We start from the raw sequence: 14762 nt of genomic DNA on the forward strand, positions 1-14762 counted from the left end.
GCCCGGCGGGACCGGGGATGGTGCGAGGTGCGTGCTGGGGCAAAGCCCTGCTCCCCGCCGCTTCGCAGCCCTGCCGGCTCCGGCAGCGAGCCTGCTGCTCGCTCAAAGGGCTTGTAAAACCCTTGATTAGATCCCGCTGCTCCTGCAGACCCGGCTCCACTCTCCAGCCCCATTTCTGCCTATATTGGGCTGGAGAAAATAGAGATGTGTCCTGTTTGGGGGGATAAACGCGTCTGTGCAGGCGCCTGCAGCCTCCCGGCAAGCGGCCAGGCAGGGATCTGCCTCCAGGCAATGGCAGGATCTGTCTGGAAGTGAGTTGCCGTTCCCTGCGGAGGGCATGCGGGAGCTTCCCCCATCCTCCCGGCAGGATCCGGCCCTCCAGGCCCCCCTTTTCCGGGCATTTGGTGCCACCCCGCTGTTTTTTCCCAGCTCCTCTCTTGCAACGCGAGCCTCGATCTCCCTCCTGCCGGAGCAAGGAAAACGCATTAAACGGAGGCTTTGGGGGGGGGGGGCAGAGGTCCTTGCCATCGGTCTGCTCAACTGGCAGAGACCACAAGGCCTAATTGAATTACATGATTTAAGGATTTCCCCGTAGCTGCGGGGGGGCAGGGAGGAGCCCGCGGCCGGGAGCGAGAGGCCACGGAGCATCGGCTGCACCAGCCGGCGCGGGACCACGTCCTGGCTCCAGCACTCGCTGCTTGGGGAGGGGGCTCGGTGCCCCCCTCGCTGTCTCCATCCCGAACACCTTCATGGAAAATTAGTCCTTCATCCGAGCAGTAAAAAGGTACTTTGGGTCTCTCTCGCTCGCTTCCTCCCCTGTAAATTGATGCCAGGCGGCCGCGACCGGCTGCGTCGCTCCCTCCCTCGGGCTGCGGCACGCGGAGGTGAAGCTCTGCGAAGCACCGGCTCTGCCCCGGGGAGCGCGTGGGAAAGGCTCCGCCACGGCCGCAGCCCCCAGCAGCCCCCGGCCCCCCCGACCACCGCGTTGCAGCTCTCGTCAGCCCGGCAGGTCGCTCAGTTTGCAGCGGTTGGAAAACCGAGCTCTGCCGCTAACGGGGTAACGGCCGGGCAACAAACCCCAGCTGGGGCCGAGGGGGCACGGGGAGGGAGGCCGGGGCGTTTTCTGTCCCAGCAAAGCAGCGCGTCCGGGGCAGGAGGTTGCCCGGGGGATCCGCCGCCTCCTGGGACTCGCGTCGGCCTCCGCGGGGTTATCCAGCATCAACCGGGGCTGCAGACTGGAGGACCAGAGGAGTTGGGCTCCGAAATGCCTCCGCCAAAGCTCGCTCGTCGGCACAGCCCGGCTGTAAGTGTCCTCCGGGGTCCCAGCCTCAGCTCGAGCATCACCCACAGCCCAATTCCCACGCCAGCGCCCACCCAGGAGCACTTTTCCCCGGCCTTTTTCTGTCTTTCTTTCCTTCTTTCCTTCTTTCTTTCTCTCTTTCCCCCCACCCCAGGCCGAGCCTTGCCGGTGCAGCGCTGCCAACCCCGGGGCCCCTGGCTCCGGTCCGGCACCAGCACGTCCCCAGCGCGTCCCCGCTGCCAAGGCCTCTCCCACCGCCGTGCGGGATGCCGAGCAGGGCAGCGCACGGGCCGGCGTCCCCGGAGGGACGACCTGCCCCATCGGCCTGACAAATCCTGGATTTCCCCGGCTCTGCTCCTGCGGGGGGCTGGGGTTCCCCTCCGCTCCTTCCCCGGGGGTTTATTTAGCCGCCCGACATCTGGCTCCAATAAGCTTCAAAGGCTCCTCGGTGGGCAGCCATTAGCTGAAGTGTTTTGCGGCTCTGTTTCATGGTCGGGCTCGTTATTTCCGCTTGCCGCCGCGAATCGGCGGCTGCAGGGTCGCGCGGGGCCCCGGTGGCAGCTGCCGCCCCAGGGCTTGAGGCAGCAGCCCGGCCGCATCCCGCGGGGGGGATTTGTCACCGAGCCGAAGCCCAGATGCCCCCGGCAGAGGGGAGCGGTGAGGGCCCTGTGCCAGGGGCAGCCGCGGTGCTTTTGGGTGGGAACCGGGGGATTTGCCCATGGGGCTGCCCAGGCCCCGCGGAGCAGGATCGGGGCGATGCCCGTGCCCCCCGTGCCGGGACGCTGCAGCAGCAGCAGCTTCGGGTCGGGTCCCGGTGCTGTGAGCTTTGCCGCAGGGTCGGGCGCCGGTTGCAAGGAGCAGGCTGAGACCCAAAAGCTGCCAGTTCAGCCCGAAATCTCCCCCCCCTCTCCCCGGCCGAGCCCGCAGCGCCGGGAGCAGGCGGACAAAGAGCCTTTGAGGCGGCTCGGCTGAGCAGCGCTCGCGCAAGCCGTAATTGCCTCTCGCAGCATCTTCCTGCTGCTCCCGCCCGGCCCGAGCAGCGACGGGTTAACGCCGGGCTCGCGCAGCCCCGCCGCTGCCTCCTTCCCAGTAGCTGCAAATTAAACATTAGGCCTGTCAGCGGGGAATTGCGGGATCAATCAGCAGGCAATTAAAGCGCGCTGAAATTTGGGTGGCTGGAGAAACAGGCAGCAAAAAGGTTGAATCCCGGCGGGCTCCTGCTCGCGGCCGGTGCCAGGGAGCGAAACCGCTGGGATGGAGCTGCGGGGAAGCGATACCTGGGGACCGCGGAGATGCGCTTGGCAGGGAAGGCCGGTTCCTCTGCACGGGGCGAGGGCTGGCAGCGGCGGGCGCTTTGCCAGGCTGCTCCCGGCCCCCCCCGGACCTGCCCCAGCTGCTGGGGGGGGGGGGGGAAGAGGGGAAAATGGGGCAAGGAGCAGTGCGAGAGGTGCTTGTGTGGGATAAACCCAGCGCTGCAGCCACGGGACCCTGCAAAGCCCAAGGGGGGGTTAGAGCAAGCTCCTGGGCTGTCCGTCAGTCCGTCCGTCCATCCGTGCCCCCCCCGGCAGCACAAAGGCTGCCTGACATCAGCGCGCGTTTCGGGGAGGTTTCTGGCGGCCGCGGCCACCACAAAGCAGCAGATTGTTCCCGGCGGGCGCCGGCAGCGCTCCTGCCCCCTCCGCGGGGGGGTTTCCAGGGAACGGCTCCCGGCAGCCCCCCCGCGCCCGGCTGACATTTGGGGCCGGCTCGTTACTCACTCCACTTGCCCAGCGCCCGCGTGGGCCCGGCTGGAGGGGGGGCATGAGGCCTGGGGGGGGGTCACAAGGCCCTGCTTTCGCAGCCCCTCCAGCCAGCTGGAGGTTGCCCCCCCCCCCGGGAATGGCTCCAAAAAGCGGTGATGCTGCCGGCCCCGGTGGCCCACCCGAGCCTGGCGGCCATCGAGGGAGGCCAGAAGCCGGGGTGATGGGCTGAGCTGGGAGGGGACGATGCTCCCAGCGTGGCTCACGTGAGGGACAGGGGAGAGGGTCATGAACACGCATGCACACGCATGCACACGTGTACACACGCATGCACACGCATCGCCGTGCATGGGGAGTCAGAGGACACCCACAACCTTTGCCGGCAGCGGGTCAATACCGTGGCCTGGAGTAGCCGGGAGAGGCACCCGCCGGGGTCACGCACGCACCTGGGACTAACTGCGCTAAATAAATGAGCAATTAAGGCTATTGCAGGAAGACTCAAACATCCCAGACCTCGCCCTGACCCCCGCGCGTTCCCATGGGAACAGCCACCCATCCCGGCCGTGCCGGGCAGCGGGTGCCGGCCCCGGGGGCCGCGGGGGCTCCCGGCACGGCGCGGGGGCCGGCGGAAGCGGGGCCACACCGGGTCAGCGGGCCGTGGCCGGCTCCGGGCCAGCTGCGGCCCGTCGAAGCGGGGCCGCCGTAAATCAGGCGGCGACGGCTGCTATTTCGGTGCCGCCGGGGGCCCTTCCGGCACGGTGCTGCGGGACGCCGCGGCCCCCGGCGAGGTGCTTGTGCGGCTCCGGCACCGCGCGATGCTCCGCTCGCCCGGCACGTCGCACCCGCCGCGGCTTTGCTGGGAAGGAAATAAAAACGGCGCCGATTAAAGAGCCGGGAGCCGCAGCGAGGGAGGGTCAGCGGTTCCCGTGCTAACGCAAGCAGGTTTGGTTATGATTCATTAAGCCATTAGCTCTCTTTTAATCGCCGCTCCTTTAGCGGGGACGACATTTCACCTTCCGAGGGGAACGGGAGCCAACCTCGGGAGAGCCAAGAGGCTCCCGGAGCCGCCGGCCGGCGATCACCAGCGCTCGCAGCCTTCCCAGCGCCGGAGCGGGGCTCGAGCGCAGCCGGTGCCGGCTGGCTGCTCTCTGCCGCGGAGACGGAGACTTGGTTAAGTGCAGATAATGATCTGGGAGCAGCATTAAGGAGAAGGGAGCAGAGCAGCCGCGACCCAGGCGCCGCGGGGCCGTGCCGCCCGCGAGCATCCCGGCTCGGTGCGGGACCCGGCTCGGGGCACCCAGCTCGGCCCCGGGGCCCCAGCGCCTCCCGGCCCAGCCGGCAACGCGGGGGGGCTTCGCTCTCCGGGGCAAGTCAGGTGAAGTCGCCCGAGTCGACAGGCGCAACTTGAAAGCAGATTAATTAAACTGCATTAAGGCCCTGTGTGGACACAGCCGAGAAGGAAAACAGCCGTAACTCGATTTCTCTGACTTGCAAATTGTGGCAGCGAAGCCAGCTGAAATCACATTACAGCCGTTTCCACCCTGAACCGTGTCCTCGCAGGGCCTTAATGTAGTTTAACTAATTTGATTTAAGCGCTCATTCAGATTAACCGGGTTACGCGGGGCTCGGACGTGTCCCGGCTCGGTCCGTGAGCCGACGGCGGGGCCGTGGGGGGGGCCTTTCCCAGCGCGGCCGCGGCGGAGGGCCTGGCCCGGCCTCCCCACCGCCACGGCCCCCCCGGGGCCACGAGGATGCTCCAGCTCTGCCGAGGGATGCAACTTCGGTGTACAGATCGCAAATGTTTTTTAGGCTGGAAAAACAGCGTTTCTGTTGAAAGCACTTCTCCCGTTTGATGCATGTTTCCGAACAAACATATGCTGAAACGGAGCTTGTTCTGGGCATGCATTATTCATGAAAAGCTGAATGAGAAAGGAAAGCAGCCTTTCTTGCAAAGCGCAAATGTATAAATGCTCTCTGCCGCGCGGGTTCCCGCCTGCAAAGGCCGGGCACGACCCTCGCCAGCCTTTCGGCGGGGATGTTTGCACAGCGACGCTCTTCCACGCGCCCAAACACCCTCCTGAGCAGGGGAGCCGGTTACCCCAGCTGCACCCTGGCACGCGGCCGCCCGAGGCCGACGAGCTCGGAAACGGCTAGGGAAAACGGTGGGCGAAGGGGGTGGCTGGAGGGACGCGGGATGGCAGCAGGAAGCCGAGTCCCAGAGCTGTTCTGGGAGCGCTGGGGCCGGGGCTGCGGTGCTGTGCCGCGGGGCTCCTCTCGCCGCGGGCCGCAACGCGCCGGCAGCTCAATGCCCGTCTTTATAGCGGCGCGGCGGCGAAGCGCAGCGCCGGGGTCACCGGGCGCCAAGTGCTCCGATTCTCCGAGTTTGCAAATTCCATGCCATAAATTTTTCCTGGGTGCACTCAGGGCAGCGGGACGCCGAATTCGGGAGAAAAGGAGGCTTTTTGTTTGCGGGGCCGGCCGCTGCGGCCAGAGCGAGCGCCGGCTGCCCGGCCCCGGCCGCGCCGCCCCAGGACAAAGAGCCGCTTCTTGCGCCGAGGCCGGCGTTCGGGCCCGCCGAGGGTTCGCCCCGCCGAGGAATGCCGGCTCCGCAGCGCGGCCGGCCCGGCCCAGCCCTCTGAAATCCCATTGTGAGCGGCCGCAGCGCCGCCGGCCGCCGCTTTTCCAGGGGTCTTTTGGAGAAATGGGGCAGACGGGAGACAAGCTGCGATCGAGGCATCTCTTCCTCCAGGGGCAAAGACGAGAATCCCCCCAGGATTCACGTGGCAGCTCTGGGGCAGCGAGTACCAGAGGGGATTCGTTTTCCTGGCCCCATCAGCTTGGGAAAAGCAGCTTTGGCCCAAGCCCTGGTTTGGGAGCAAAACGAAGGCTCCGATCTCGCCCAGCTGCTCTGCAGCCTCCTCGCAGACTCCGGTGAGAGCCGCAGCTCCCGGCCCTGGGAACGGCGTCCGCCAAAGCCCCGGAGGCTTCATGCTTGGGCACCTTCCCCTGCCCATTAGCGAGGTCTCGGGCCTGTGCTGTTACGGGATAAACCTCATTAGCACCGTTTTCCAGTGCGGGGGGGGGGGGGGGGGGGGGCTCAGGCTGCTCTGCTCCCAAACTGAGCTGCGTGGGCAGCCTGCCGCAAGCCCACGGCCGGGGGCAAGGGGCGCCGCTGCCTGATGCTTCACCCCCAGATTTCCCTTTCCCCTGAGCCCGGATCAAGGGTCCTTGGGGAGCATCTTGCCGCGGGGCAGCAAAGCACGAGGCTGAGCCCCGGGCATGGCAACGAGGAGGGTTTTTCCCCATTGCTCCGTCTGGATTTGCAGCTCTCCATCGCTGAGCGCCCACCTCCGTCCTTGGGTAAAAACCCAAGGTCTTTGGGGAGGTTTTTTGTTCCTTATCTCAAGGTGGAGCCCAGGGGAGGCCGAAACGCGCTTCTGCATGAGCCCACGGCTCCAGCTTTGGCTGTCAGGGGGAACATTTTCCTCGGCCCAACCTGCACCCACCACTGTGCCGGGGTCACCCCCCCCACCCCCCCCCGGGTGTGGCACCTGCCTCCGGCCCCCAGCACCGGGAAGGTCTCGGTGGCTGGTGAGGAGCTGTATGTGTTCCCCCCCCCCCCCCCCCCCCCCGCCCCAGCCACAAAGCGATGTGTCAGCGGGCGCCGCGGCGTCAGGCCCGGCTGAATCACCCTCGGGACATTCCCCGCACAAAGGGCCCATTTTTCGCCCCGGCCCCGCCAGCCGCGATGGTGGGAGAGGCACCCAGGCCGGCTGCGGCCCTGGGGGGGGTCGGCCCTGCGGCGGGCGCTCCCGGGATTGATTCCTCGCGGGAAGCGTGCGGCCAAAGGGAGGGTAGGAGCAGCCGAAATCCAGCCTTACGGCACCTGCGGGGTGCCAGGGTCTGGCCCCCCGTGCCGCGAGCTGGTGCCTCGGTGGGGGGCCGGGTCCTGCCAAGGGCACCCGTCCTGCTGCCACCGCTTCGGCGGTGCTGGCGCAGCCCGGACGCCGCCAGACACCTTCCCCACTCCCTCTTCCTCCTCGGTTTCCGCTTCCCGGCGCCATCGAGGCACAGAAGAGCTTTTGCGGCCGGGGGTGAAGCGCTGCCAGAGACGAGCCGGGGTCGCGTCTGCCCTGGTTTGCGCGGCTGGGCCGGGCGCGGGGCTCGGCCTCCGGCCCGGGGCAAGGCAGGCCCGGCCGTCGGTGGGCACCGGCTCCGCGGGAGCGCCGCTGTGGGAGCTCGGGGGGGACCGAGGGGGGGGGGGTTACAGCCCCGGCGAGGAAGGGGACGGGGCGGCGGGCGGGGAGAGGCGGTTTCTGCCCGTTTCCCCCGTTTAGCAGCACGGGCGAAGCCGACGGGAGAGCGCTGCTTCCCTCTAGCGGCAGCCGGCTCCCGCTGACGGCATCGGCGGACGAACGGCAGCGACCGGGCCCTGCGGCGCCTCTGCCGTCCGTCCGTCCGTCCGTCCGGCGCCTCGCCCCGTCCGTGGGGGCCGCGGGCTGGCCCCCGGCGGCTGCCTGGCTCCTCCCGCCGAAGCGGACACGCCACACCGCAGCCGCCTCGTCGCAGCCGAGCGGGGGGCTGCAGCTCCCCCGGGCCTGTGCGAGCCGGGGGTGAGCGGTGGATCCGGGGACCCCCCGGCAGCCCCATGCGCCCGCCCCGACGTGACCGCCCCCCTCCCGCCCCCCTCCGGGACTACAGCTCCCAGGAGGCCTCGCGCGCAGCGGGCGCGCCGGGGCCAATGGAGAGCGACTTTACGCAGAGGAGCGAGCCGGAGCGCGGCTCGCCGGGAGTTGTAGGCCGCTGCGCGTGGCCGCCCCGTAGCGGAGCAGCAGGGAGGAACTACGCTTCCCAGAATGCCGCGCGCCAATGCGGGCCAATGAGGAGCGGGCGTCTTGGCGCGGCGCGCAGGCGCGGCGGACCGGGTGGCCGCGGCTTCATGTGGAGGTCAGGGGCGCTGCGGGAGGCGAGCGGGCCGCGCGCGGTGGGTGCTGCGGGCCGGGGCCGGGCTGCGGCCTGCGGGCGTGTGAGGGGCCTCCCGAGGGGCGCCTGTCCCGGGGGCGGAAGGCCTGGAGGGGGGTGTGTGGGGAGGGATCCGGGGGGCGGGGCTGCTAGGGGTGCGGGGAGGCCCGGGGGTGCAGGCTGGGCGTTTTGGAGGGGGGGGTTAATCCTCCGTCCTGCAGGCCCAGGCGCAGGACTGCCTGCGCTCCGCGCTTAACGCGCTTTTAACGAGCCTGTGCGTTTTTTGCAGGAGGGACTCGCTAAAGGGGCTAGAGCTGGACGTGAGAAATGGCCGCGAAGGTGTTCGAAAGCCTTGGGAAGTTTGGCCTGGGGTTAGCTGTTGCAGGCGGAGTCGTCAATTCTGCTCTTTACAATGGTGAGTGGGAGAAGCAGAGCATTGCCAGTTTATTTTATATCCTTTTTGTCAGTGTCCTCATTGTTCTGTGCCTTTATTATCAATGGCGTCAGGGGAAAATAGACATGAAACTCAGCTGTGCTGATTTACACTGACTTGTGCACCTTCTGCATTGGATAGGCGAGGGGATTGCAGAGCCCCTTCACTAGAAACTCTCAATGAGATGCTGTTCTTGAAAGCAGACTGGAGTTTTCTCTTTTGCTACTAGCAATCTACCTAATTTCACCAGTCTCCTGCAGCAAAAGGCCTTAACTAACCCTGATACACTGTTAATATCTATCGTGGAGAATGTTTTGGTGGGGCGCAAGTACAACAGCGAAACCTTGCTTATATGCTGTTTTATTCTCTAGTTGATGCAGGCCACAGAGCTGTTATCTTTGACCGATTCCGCGGAGTCCAGGATACGGTGGTGGGAGAAGGAACCCACTTCCTCATCCCCTGGGTACAGAAACCAATCATTTTTGACTGTCGGTCTCGCCCACGTAACATTCCTGTCATCACTGGCAGCAAAGGTAAGTGTTTTAGACCAGGCGACCATAGGAGAGTAGTGTTGCTTTGAGTATGCGTCTGCTGTAGTGACTTGCGTGACGCTGGGTTCTTTGCCTCTGCCTCAGGCAGCAGAGAGAAGATGCTTAGCAGCTCTGAGGAGAGAGCAGTGCATCTGAGTATCATGCAAGACTGTGATCCAAGTGCTCTGATTACGTCCTGTGTTTTATTCTGATGTTGCTTTTGGATTTCTTTATAGTTAGCAGTTGGGTGGACAGGGGCATGAGAAGAAGCTTTATTATGGTTGTGACTTTTATGATCTTTAACCTTGCAGAAAATCACTGAGTAAGAGTTTTGTCTTCTGGGCGTGGTGATCTTGCGCGTGCCAAGTCCAGTCTGGCATAGTGTCAGGAATGGTTTGATCTCTTTTTAATTACAGAACAGATTAAGCGACCCTTCGTTCGCTTCCGTAGGTCGTCCCTTTAAATGCAAAATCTCTGCCTCTACAGTAGGGCAAATAATTCCCTGCATCAGAAGCAAACTGAAGCTTAAATCTTATCTGTAAGAACGATTTGTATCCCTAGGTGAAAGGGACAGTAAAAATAACATGTCTCTGATGGCAAAGAGAAGCCCGAGAGGAGGTTTGTTCTTTCTCATTTAGTTACCATGGAGAGGACAGGTTCAGGACATCTCTTGTCCCCACAGTTCACCACTAAGCTTGTGCCCCTCTCTCTCTGTCCAGATCTACAGAACGTGAACATCACGTTGCGTATCTTGTTTAGACCAGTGACTGCCCAGCTACCCCGGATTTTCACAAGTATTGGAGAAGACTATGATGAGCGTGTCCTGCCTTCAATCACAACTGAAATCCTGAAGTCTGTTGTGGTAAGGACAGCACGACAGCTGCTGGGCTCTGCCTGTCACCTTTCTTTCCTTTTTTTTTTTTCTTTTTTTTTTTTTTTCTTTTAGCAGTGAGAGACTGCTAGAGTGTGGAATATCTAATGCTAAAGACTGAGGCTTCTCTTTCCATCCCCCAGGCTCTAAAACGTTACCCAGAAAAGCTGATAATTGCAGTTACACTGTTTCTCTGCCATTCTCATATTGCTTTAGGCTTCAGCTTACTTGCTGAAGATCTCCATTTTTGGAAGCATCCCCAGGGACTGCCAAATAATCATTACCAACTTTAGTGCAGCTCATGTGCTTTTTATGTTAGGTGCTCAGATACACTGGGAAACCTCCCTTCCAGCTCACACTTAAATTTGCAGTCATTCAGTCTTTACCCGCTCACTTGAGCTAAGAGAGCTTAGTGTTTGCTAGCTTTGGGAGATAAATTGGATTAAGTCTGGGGCTTACAGGTGGAAAGACATGCAGGATATGAAAAATCTATTGTTTCTGGAAGCTTTATTCTCATTTTTGTCCATCTTAATGTCAGGCTCGCTTTGATGCTGGAGAATTGATCACTCAGAGAGAGCTGGTCTCAAGGCAAGTGAGTGAAGACCTCACGGAGAGAGCAGCAACCTTCGGCCTCATTCTAGATGATGTGTCCTTGGTAAGAGTTCTCCCTTTTCAGGTTTTCTCTTTTTTCCTCTGATAAGAGTAGTGGAGTATAGAACCAGTGGGTGGCCAAAGGGGGATGGAATTTTAGATGTATGGGAGACATTTGTTTGTCTGGAGTTGCACATAATTTAGTGGTTACAGCTCAAGTCAGTATGTCAGGTTTTGTCACTGGCCTTCTGTGACCTTGAGAAAGCCCTTGAAGGCTCAGCTGTACTCTCTTCTTGACTGACCTCACTACTGTGGGGTTTTGTAGTTAAAATAGGGAGCAAGTGCTTTTTGTGGATAATGGATCAGTCTGCAAATTGCTTGAGAGCAGCCTGCTGTTCCACAAGTGCTCTGAGACGCGGGGGAAAGTACCTGGCCTGAGGAGCTCTAGTGAAAATCTACACCTTTGATAGAATCCCGCTTATTTCCTACAAGTGTGTCTTTTCCTCACTGCATCTTGTTCCAAGACTGTCCAAGGAGGGAGCTCTTCCCTCCCTCCTCCCCTAAAGCTTTATAAAATAAATCTTCAGTAATCTGGCTTGTACATGCACCTCTCTCTCTCTTCTGGAATTTCCCTTGAAAGCCTGCTTAGAGGAAAGGGAAACAAGCTCTTTCATTTGGGTTTGATCATATAGGAAGTCTTTGCAGGAAAGTGACTTTGTTTCTGCTAAATGCGAGTTTTGGCTGTGTGCGTCTGGTGCTTTCTACCGAACGCACTCCTTAAGGAAATTCTCCTTTCTCCTGCAACATCCCAGTAGCCTGCAGGTGTCCAAACAGTCCAAGCTGAGAACTCAAGTACGTAATTGAGCATGACAGGTTTAGGATCGCTGTGCGGACTGAAGGCTGCCCTGCCTGGGAGGGGAGAGGTGGGCGAACGGGCTCCCTCTGCCGGGTGCTTTAGTAAGCTGTGGTGGAAGGACCGTGTGGTACATCTCCGAGTTACTGGTGTTACCTGTCTGCTGGATTGGAGCTGTGCTTGTGTTGTCTCCCTTCAGTAGCTCCGACACTTCAAAACAGGATGGGAAGGCCCTGCCTGTCCTAGTTCCTGTTGCCCTTTGATTCTTTTAAGGACGCTAGTTTTCCACCTCCATTCCAGTCCCACCAATACAGGAAGGTTTCCTACCACCTGGGAGCTGCGCGGTTCTTGGCAATGCTGCTGTAAACTGTCAGTGTTATGGACTTTGTTGCTCAATTTGTCCCGCAGACCCATCTGACCTTTGGCAAGGAGTTCACAGAGGCAGTTGAAATGAAGCAAGTGGCCCAGCAAGAAGCGGAGAGAGCCAGATTCATTGTGGAAAAGGTACCTTGTCCTAATGCAAGACTTTGACTTGGAAACGGTTCCCAGTATATTCTTCCCACTCTAGCTAGCAGTGAACATTTCAAATGTCACTTGGGGTCATAATGGTGACATAGTGCTCCCAGTATGGCTCTGGCACATGAATGTTGGATAGATAAAGCCTAAGTTTCTGTGGGTTTGGGGAGGCGTTGTTTATTTGTTCTGTTTCTTGTTTTTTGTGTGTTTTTTTTTTTTTTAATGCTGTGTCACACTCTTACCAGAGCTGCTGAACAGAAATGTGTGCATGGAAAAGCAGGGAGGAAACAGCACTCAGGAGGAAGTGTCCTTTGGAAATGGGGTCTGAGGTTGAGATTTGCAACCCAAATGATCCTGCTGTTTGTGGATTTTGAGAGGGTTGCTGAAGACTTCAGTGGTGTTTGATATCACCGGCATGGGGGCCTGTGTCCTAGCAGTATTATTAACTGCACGCAAGACCACATAATCTCGGATCAACCCAGGATCTCAATGAGGAGCCTGAGCATCCACAGACAAAAAATTACATAAAAGTTCCCCAGTACAGCTGAGAGCACAAGCCTTTCGTGATTGCCAGAACCTGAAACTGTACCCCAAATTAATTTAGTGGAGGCAGTAAGATGCTTGTAAAGAACCAGGATGATTAAATAGAAGAGTTCATCAGAGTTAAAACCAGGTTAGATAAAGCTCTCAAATCTTTCTTAGGCAATTTTCCACCAGGAGTGCCCATAGATGGGTTAATGTTTCATGAGGTTAAGACTGATGAGACAATTTTAAGATGAATTTTAAACCTCTTCTCTCTAGTAGGCAACAAAAAGCAGTGAAACAGAATACACCTTTAAAATAAAATCACCTTCTATTTTAGCACTTGTTAAGTTTCCTACTGGGGAAAAAAAAAAGGCAGCTTTGTGGTGAGGTGGGAATTTATCCTTTGCATGCGACAATAGCATCTTCCTTCAGCTTTGTTCTTGTTTTCTCTGTTGCTCATTCCCCTTCTCATTTGTTCTCTTGCAGGCTGAGCAGCAGAAGAAAGCAGCTGTCATCTCTGCTGAAGGAGACTCAAAAGCAGCCGAGCTGATTGCCAACTCGCTGGCCACTGCAGGCGATGGCTTGATTGAGCTGCGCAAACTGGAGGCAGCTGAAGACATCGCTTACCAGCTCTCACGGTCCCGCAATGTCACCTACCTGCCCTCCGGACAGTCTGTGCTCCTCCAGCTGCCACAGTGAATGTGGCTCTGCAGCCATAGCTAACATGATCACTTCTACCTACCAGATCAGCCCTTTCCAAAAGAATCATTGCAATTTCCAGATTGGGTAAAAGAGAGGAAATTAAAATCCAACCCCTTTTGAGTTCTTAAATAAAACCAAACACTCTTGACAACAGACCTGCATTCCTCCCATGTACGGTCAGAGCAGTGGCTCCAGTGACCATTAAGCTAGGTGTGAGAATTGCCCCTTTCCAGGCAGTTTGAGCAGCAGGAGCAGAGCTGGGGAGTGTTTTCATCTCTTGACTTCTGGGATGAACAAGTACCCCAGGAGACTTCCTGACCACAAGAGTGCCGAATCAATCAGGTTTCCCAGTGATGCATCAGTGCCTTTAGGCTGTTTGAGCCGTGGTCGTTACAGACTCGCATGTCCTGGACTATGGAACAGGGATGCTCAGGGCTCGCTCTTCAGTCAAGCCAGTGTTTCTCCAGGTGTCAGCTAAGAGTAAGAGGATATCTCAGTTAGGTTAGTGGCTCTGCTGTGCCTGTGTGAACCATGGCACTGTTAGCACAAGGCACAGATTGAATGGATTGTGGCTGGGGGTGAGAAAAGCAGAGATCCACCTTAAGGACTAGCTGGAGGAGAAGATACTTTCTCTGCAGGAAATACTTCTCAGTCCCATGCTAGAAGTGGGGCATCTCCGCTTCTCCCCCCCCTCTGCCGCACACTGTTCTGTTTGCTGTTGCCTGCCCTGTTGTGCAACGTTGGTTCTTTCACCAAGGTCAGTAAATGTGGCAGCTGGTCTATTCCGAATGGTGCCTCGGACAAAGAGGGGCTGACTCCGTGCTCCGTGGCTCAGGCAGTCTGAGGTGGGCTGAATTCTCTGTTACATCAGTGCTCTTTTTATTTAGGGAATCTGAATTGCAAGGAGAACGTGATGGGTGAGATTGTATAACTAGCCTTCAATAAATGCCATGGTCCCAAGCCTAGTAGTGTGTTTTCTTGATCCCTCAGAAAAATAAAGGTTGGGTCAGTGGAGCAAAACACCTTATGCTTGTGCTAGATTATTTTCATAAAAGTCACTTAGCGCAAGCAAATAGTCTTGCTCCGAACAACTTAAACCTTGAAATATAATTGTCTTAGGCTAAATTCTTCACTTGTAACAATGTAAGGCTGAGAATACCTTGAGGTTTTTGTGAGATTTCTCTTCCAAGGGTCCCGCAGCAGAGGCACAAGCAGAGCTGCTCAATGAAAGAAGGTAGGATGTTGCCTGGACAGACCTCAGGATCCAAAGCATGAGCCTCTAGCTGGATTCTGCTCCCAATCGGGCCCAGGCAAGTCCCTCTGTTCTTCTACTCCTGTTTTTCTATCTTTAAATGAGAGAGAGAGCTGTAAAGCCTAGTACATGGCTACCCTGACTTTATATGTATAGATTCAGCACCTTTAAGCTGCTGGTCAAGGAAGAGGCCCAGTTCTCTGTAGCTTCTACTGCAGTCTCATATAAGACTGTCCCTACAAATGGACCACACCTCCATAGTGGAGCTAAATCCCAGTTCCTTCTTGTTTGCTGGAGTTCAAATCAGGCTGTGAATGTTGCACTACCTTCAGGACAAAGAAAGTTCTGGGGCTGAACAGGTTTTTATTTCCGATCTACAGATGACATGCATGGGAGCGCTGGCTCCATCACTTCACTTCTCGAGTCCTCTCTGGCTTTCTTTACCTCCACAAAGCCAGAATACACTCAGTAGGCACTTACAGCCAGAG

General features: G+C 58.7%; 1 protein-coding gene across 2 annotated transcripts; it reads left to right on the forward strand.

Moving 5' to 3' along the window:
* The first annotated feature begins 7902 nt into the window (after window positions 1-7902).
* PHB1 (prohibitin 1) lies at window positions 7903-13982 on the forward strand. Of its 2 annotated transcripts, none has more exons than XM_026106929.2 (7): window positions 7903-7986; window positions 8291-8416; window positions 8806-8967; window positions 9684-9826; window positions 10374-10490; window positions 11688-11783; window positions 12807-13982. In XM_026106929.2, the coding sequence occupies exons 2-7, from the start codon at window positions 8329-8331 to the stop codon at window positions 13017-13019; spliced, it is 819 nt and encodes a 272-aa protein (XP_025962714.1). In that variant the 5' UTR covers window positions 7903-7986; window positions 8291-8328; the 3' UTR covers window positions 13020-13982. The 2 variants fall into 2 exon arrangements, with proteins under 2 accessions (XP_025962714.1, XP_025962713.1); XM_026106928.2 differs by having other exon boundaries at window positions 7925-8023.
* Window positions 13983-14762: the final 780 nt, after the last annotated feature.

This window comes from Dromaius novaehollandiae, chromosome 22 (assembly GCF_036370855.1).
Source record: "Dromaius novaehollandiae isolate bDroNov1 chromosome 22, bDroNov1.hap1, whole genome shotgun sequence".
In the NCBI taxonomy this organism is placed as follows: domain Eukaryota; kingdom Metazoa; phylum Chordata; class Aves; order Casuariiformes; family Dromaiidae; genus Dromaius; species Dromaius novaehollandiae.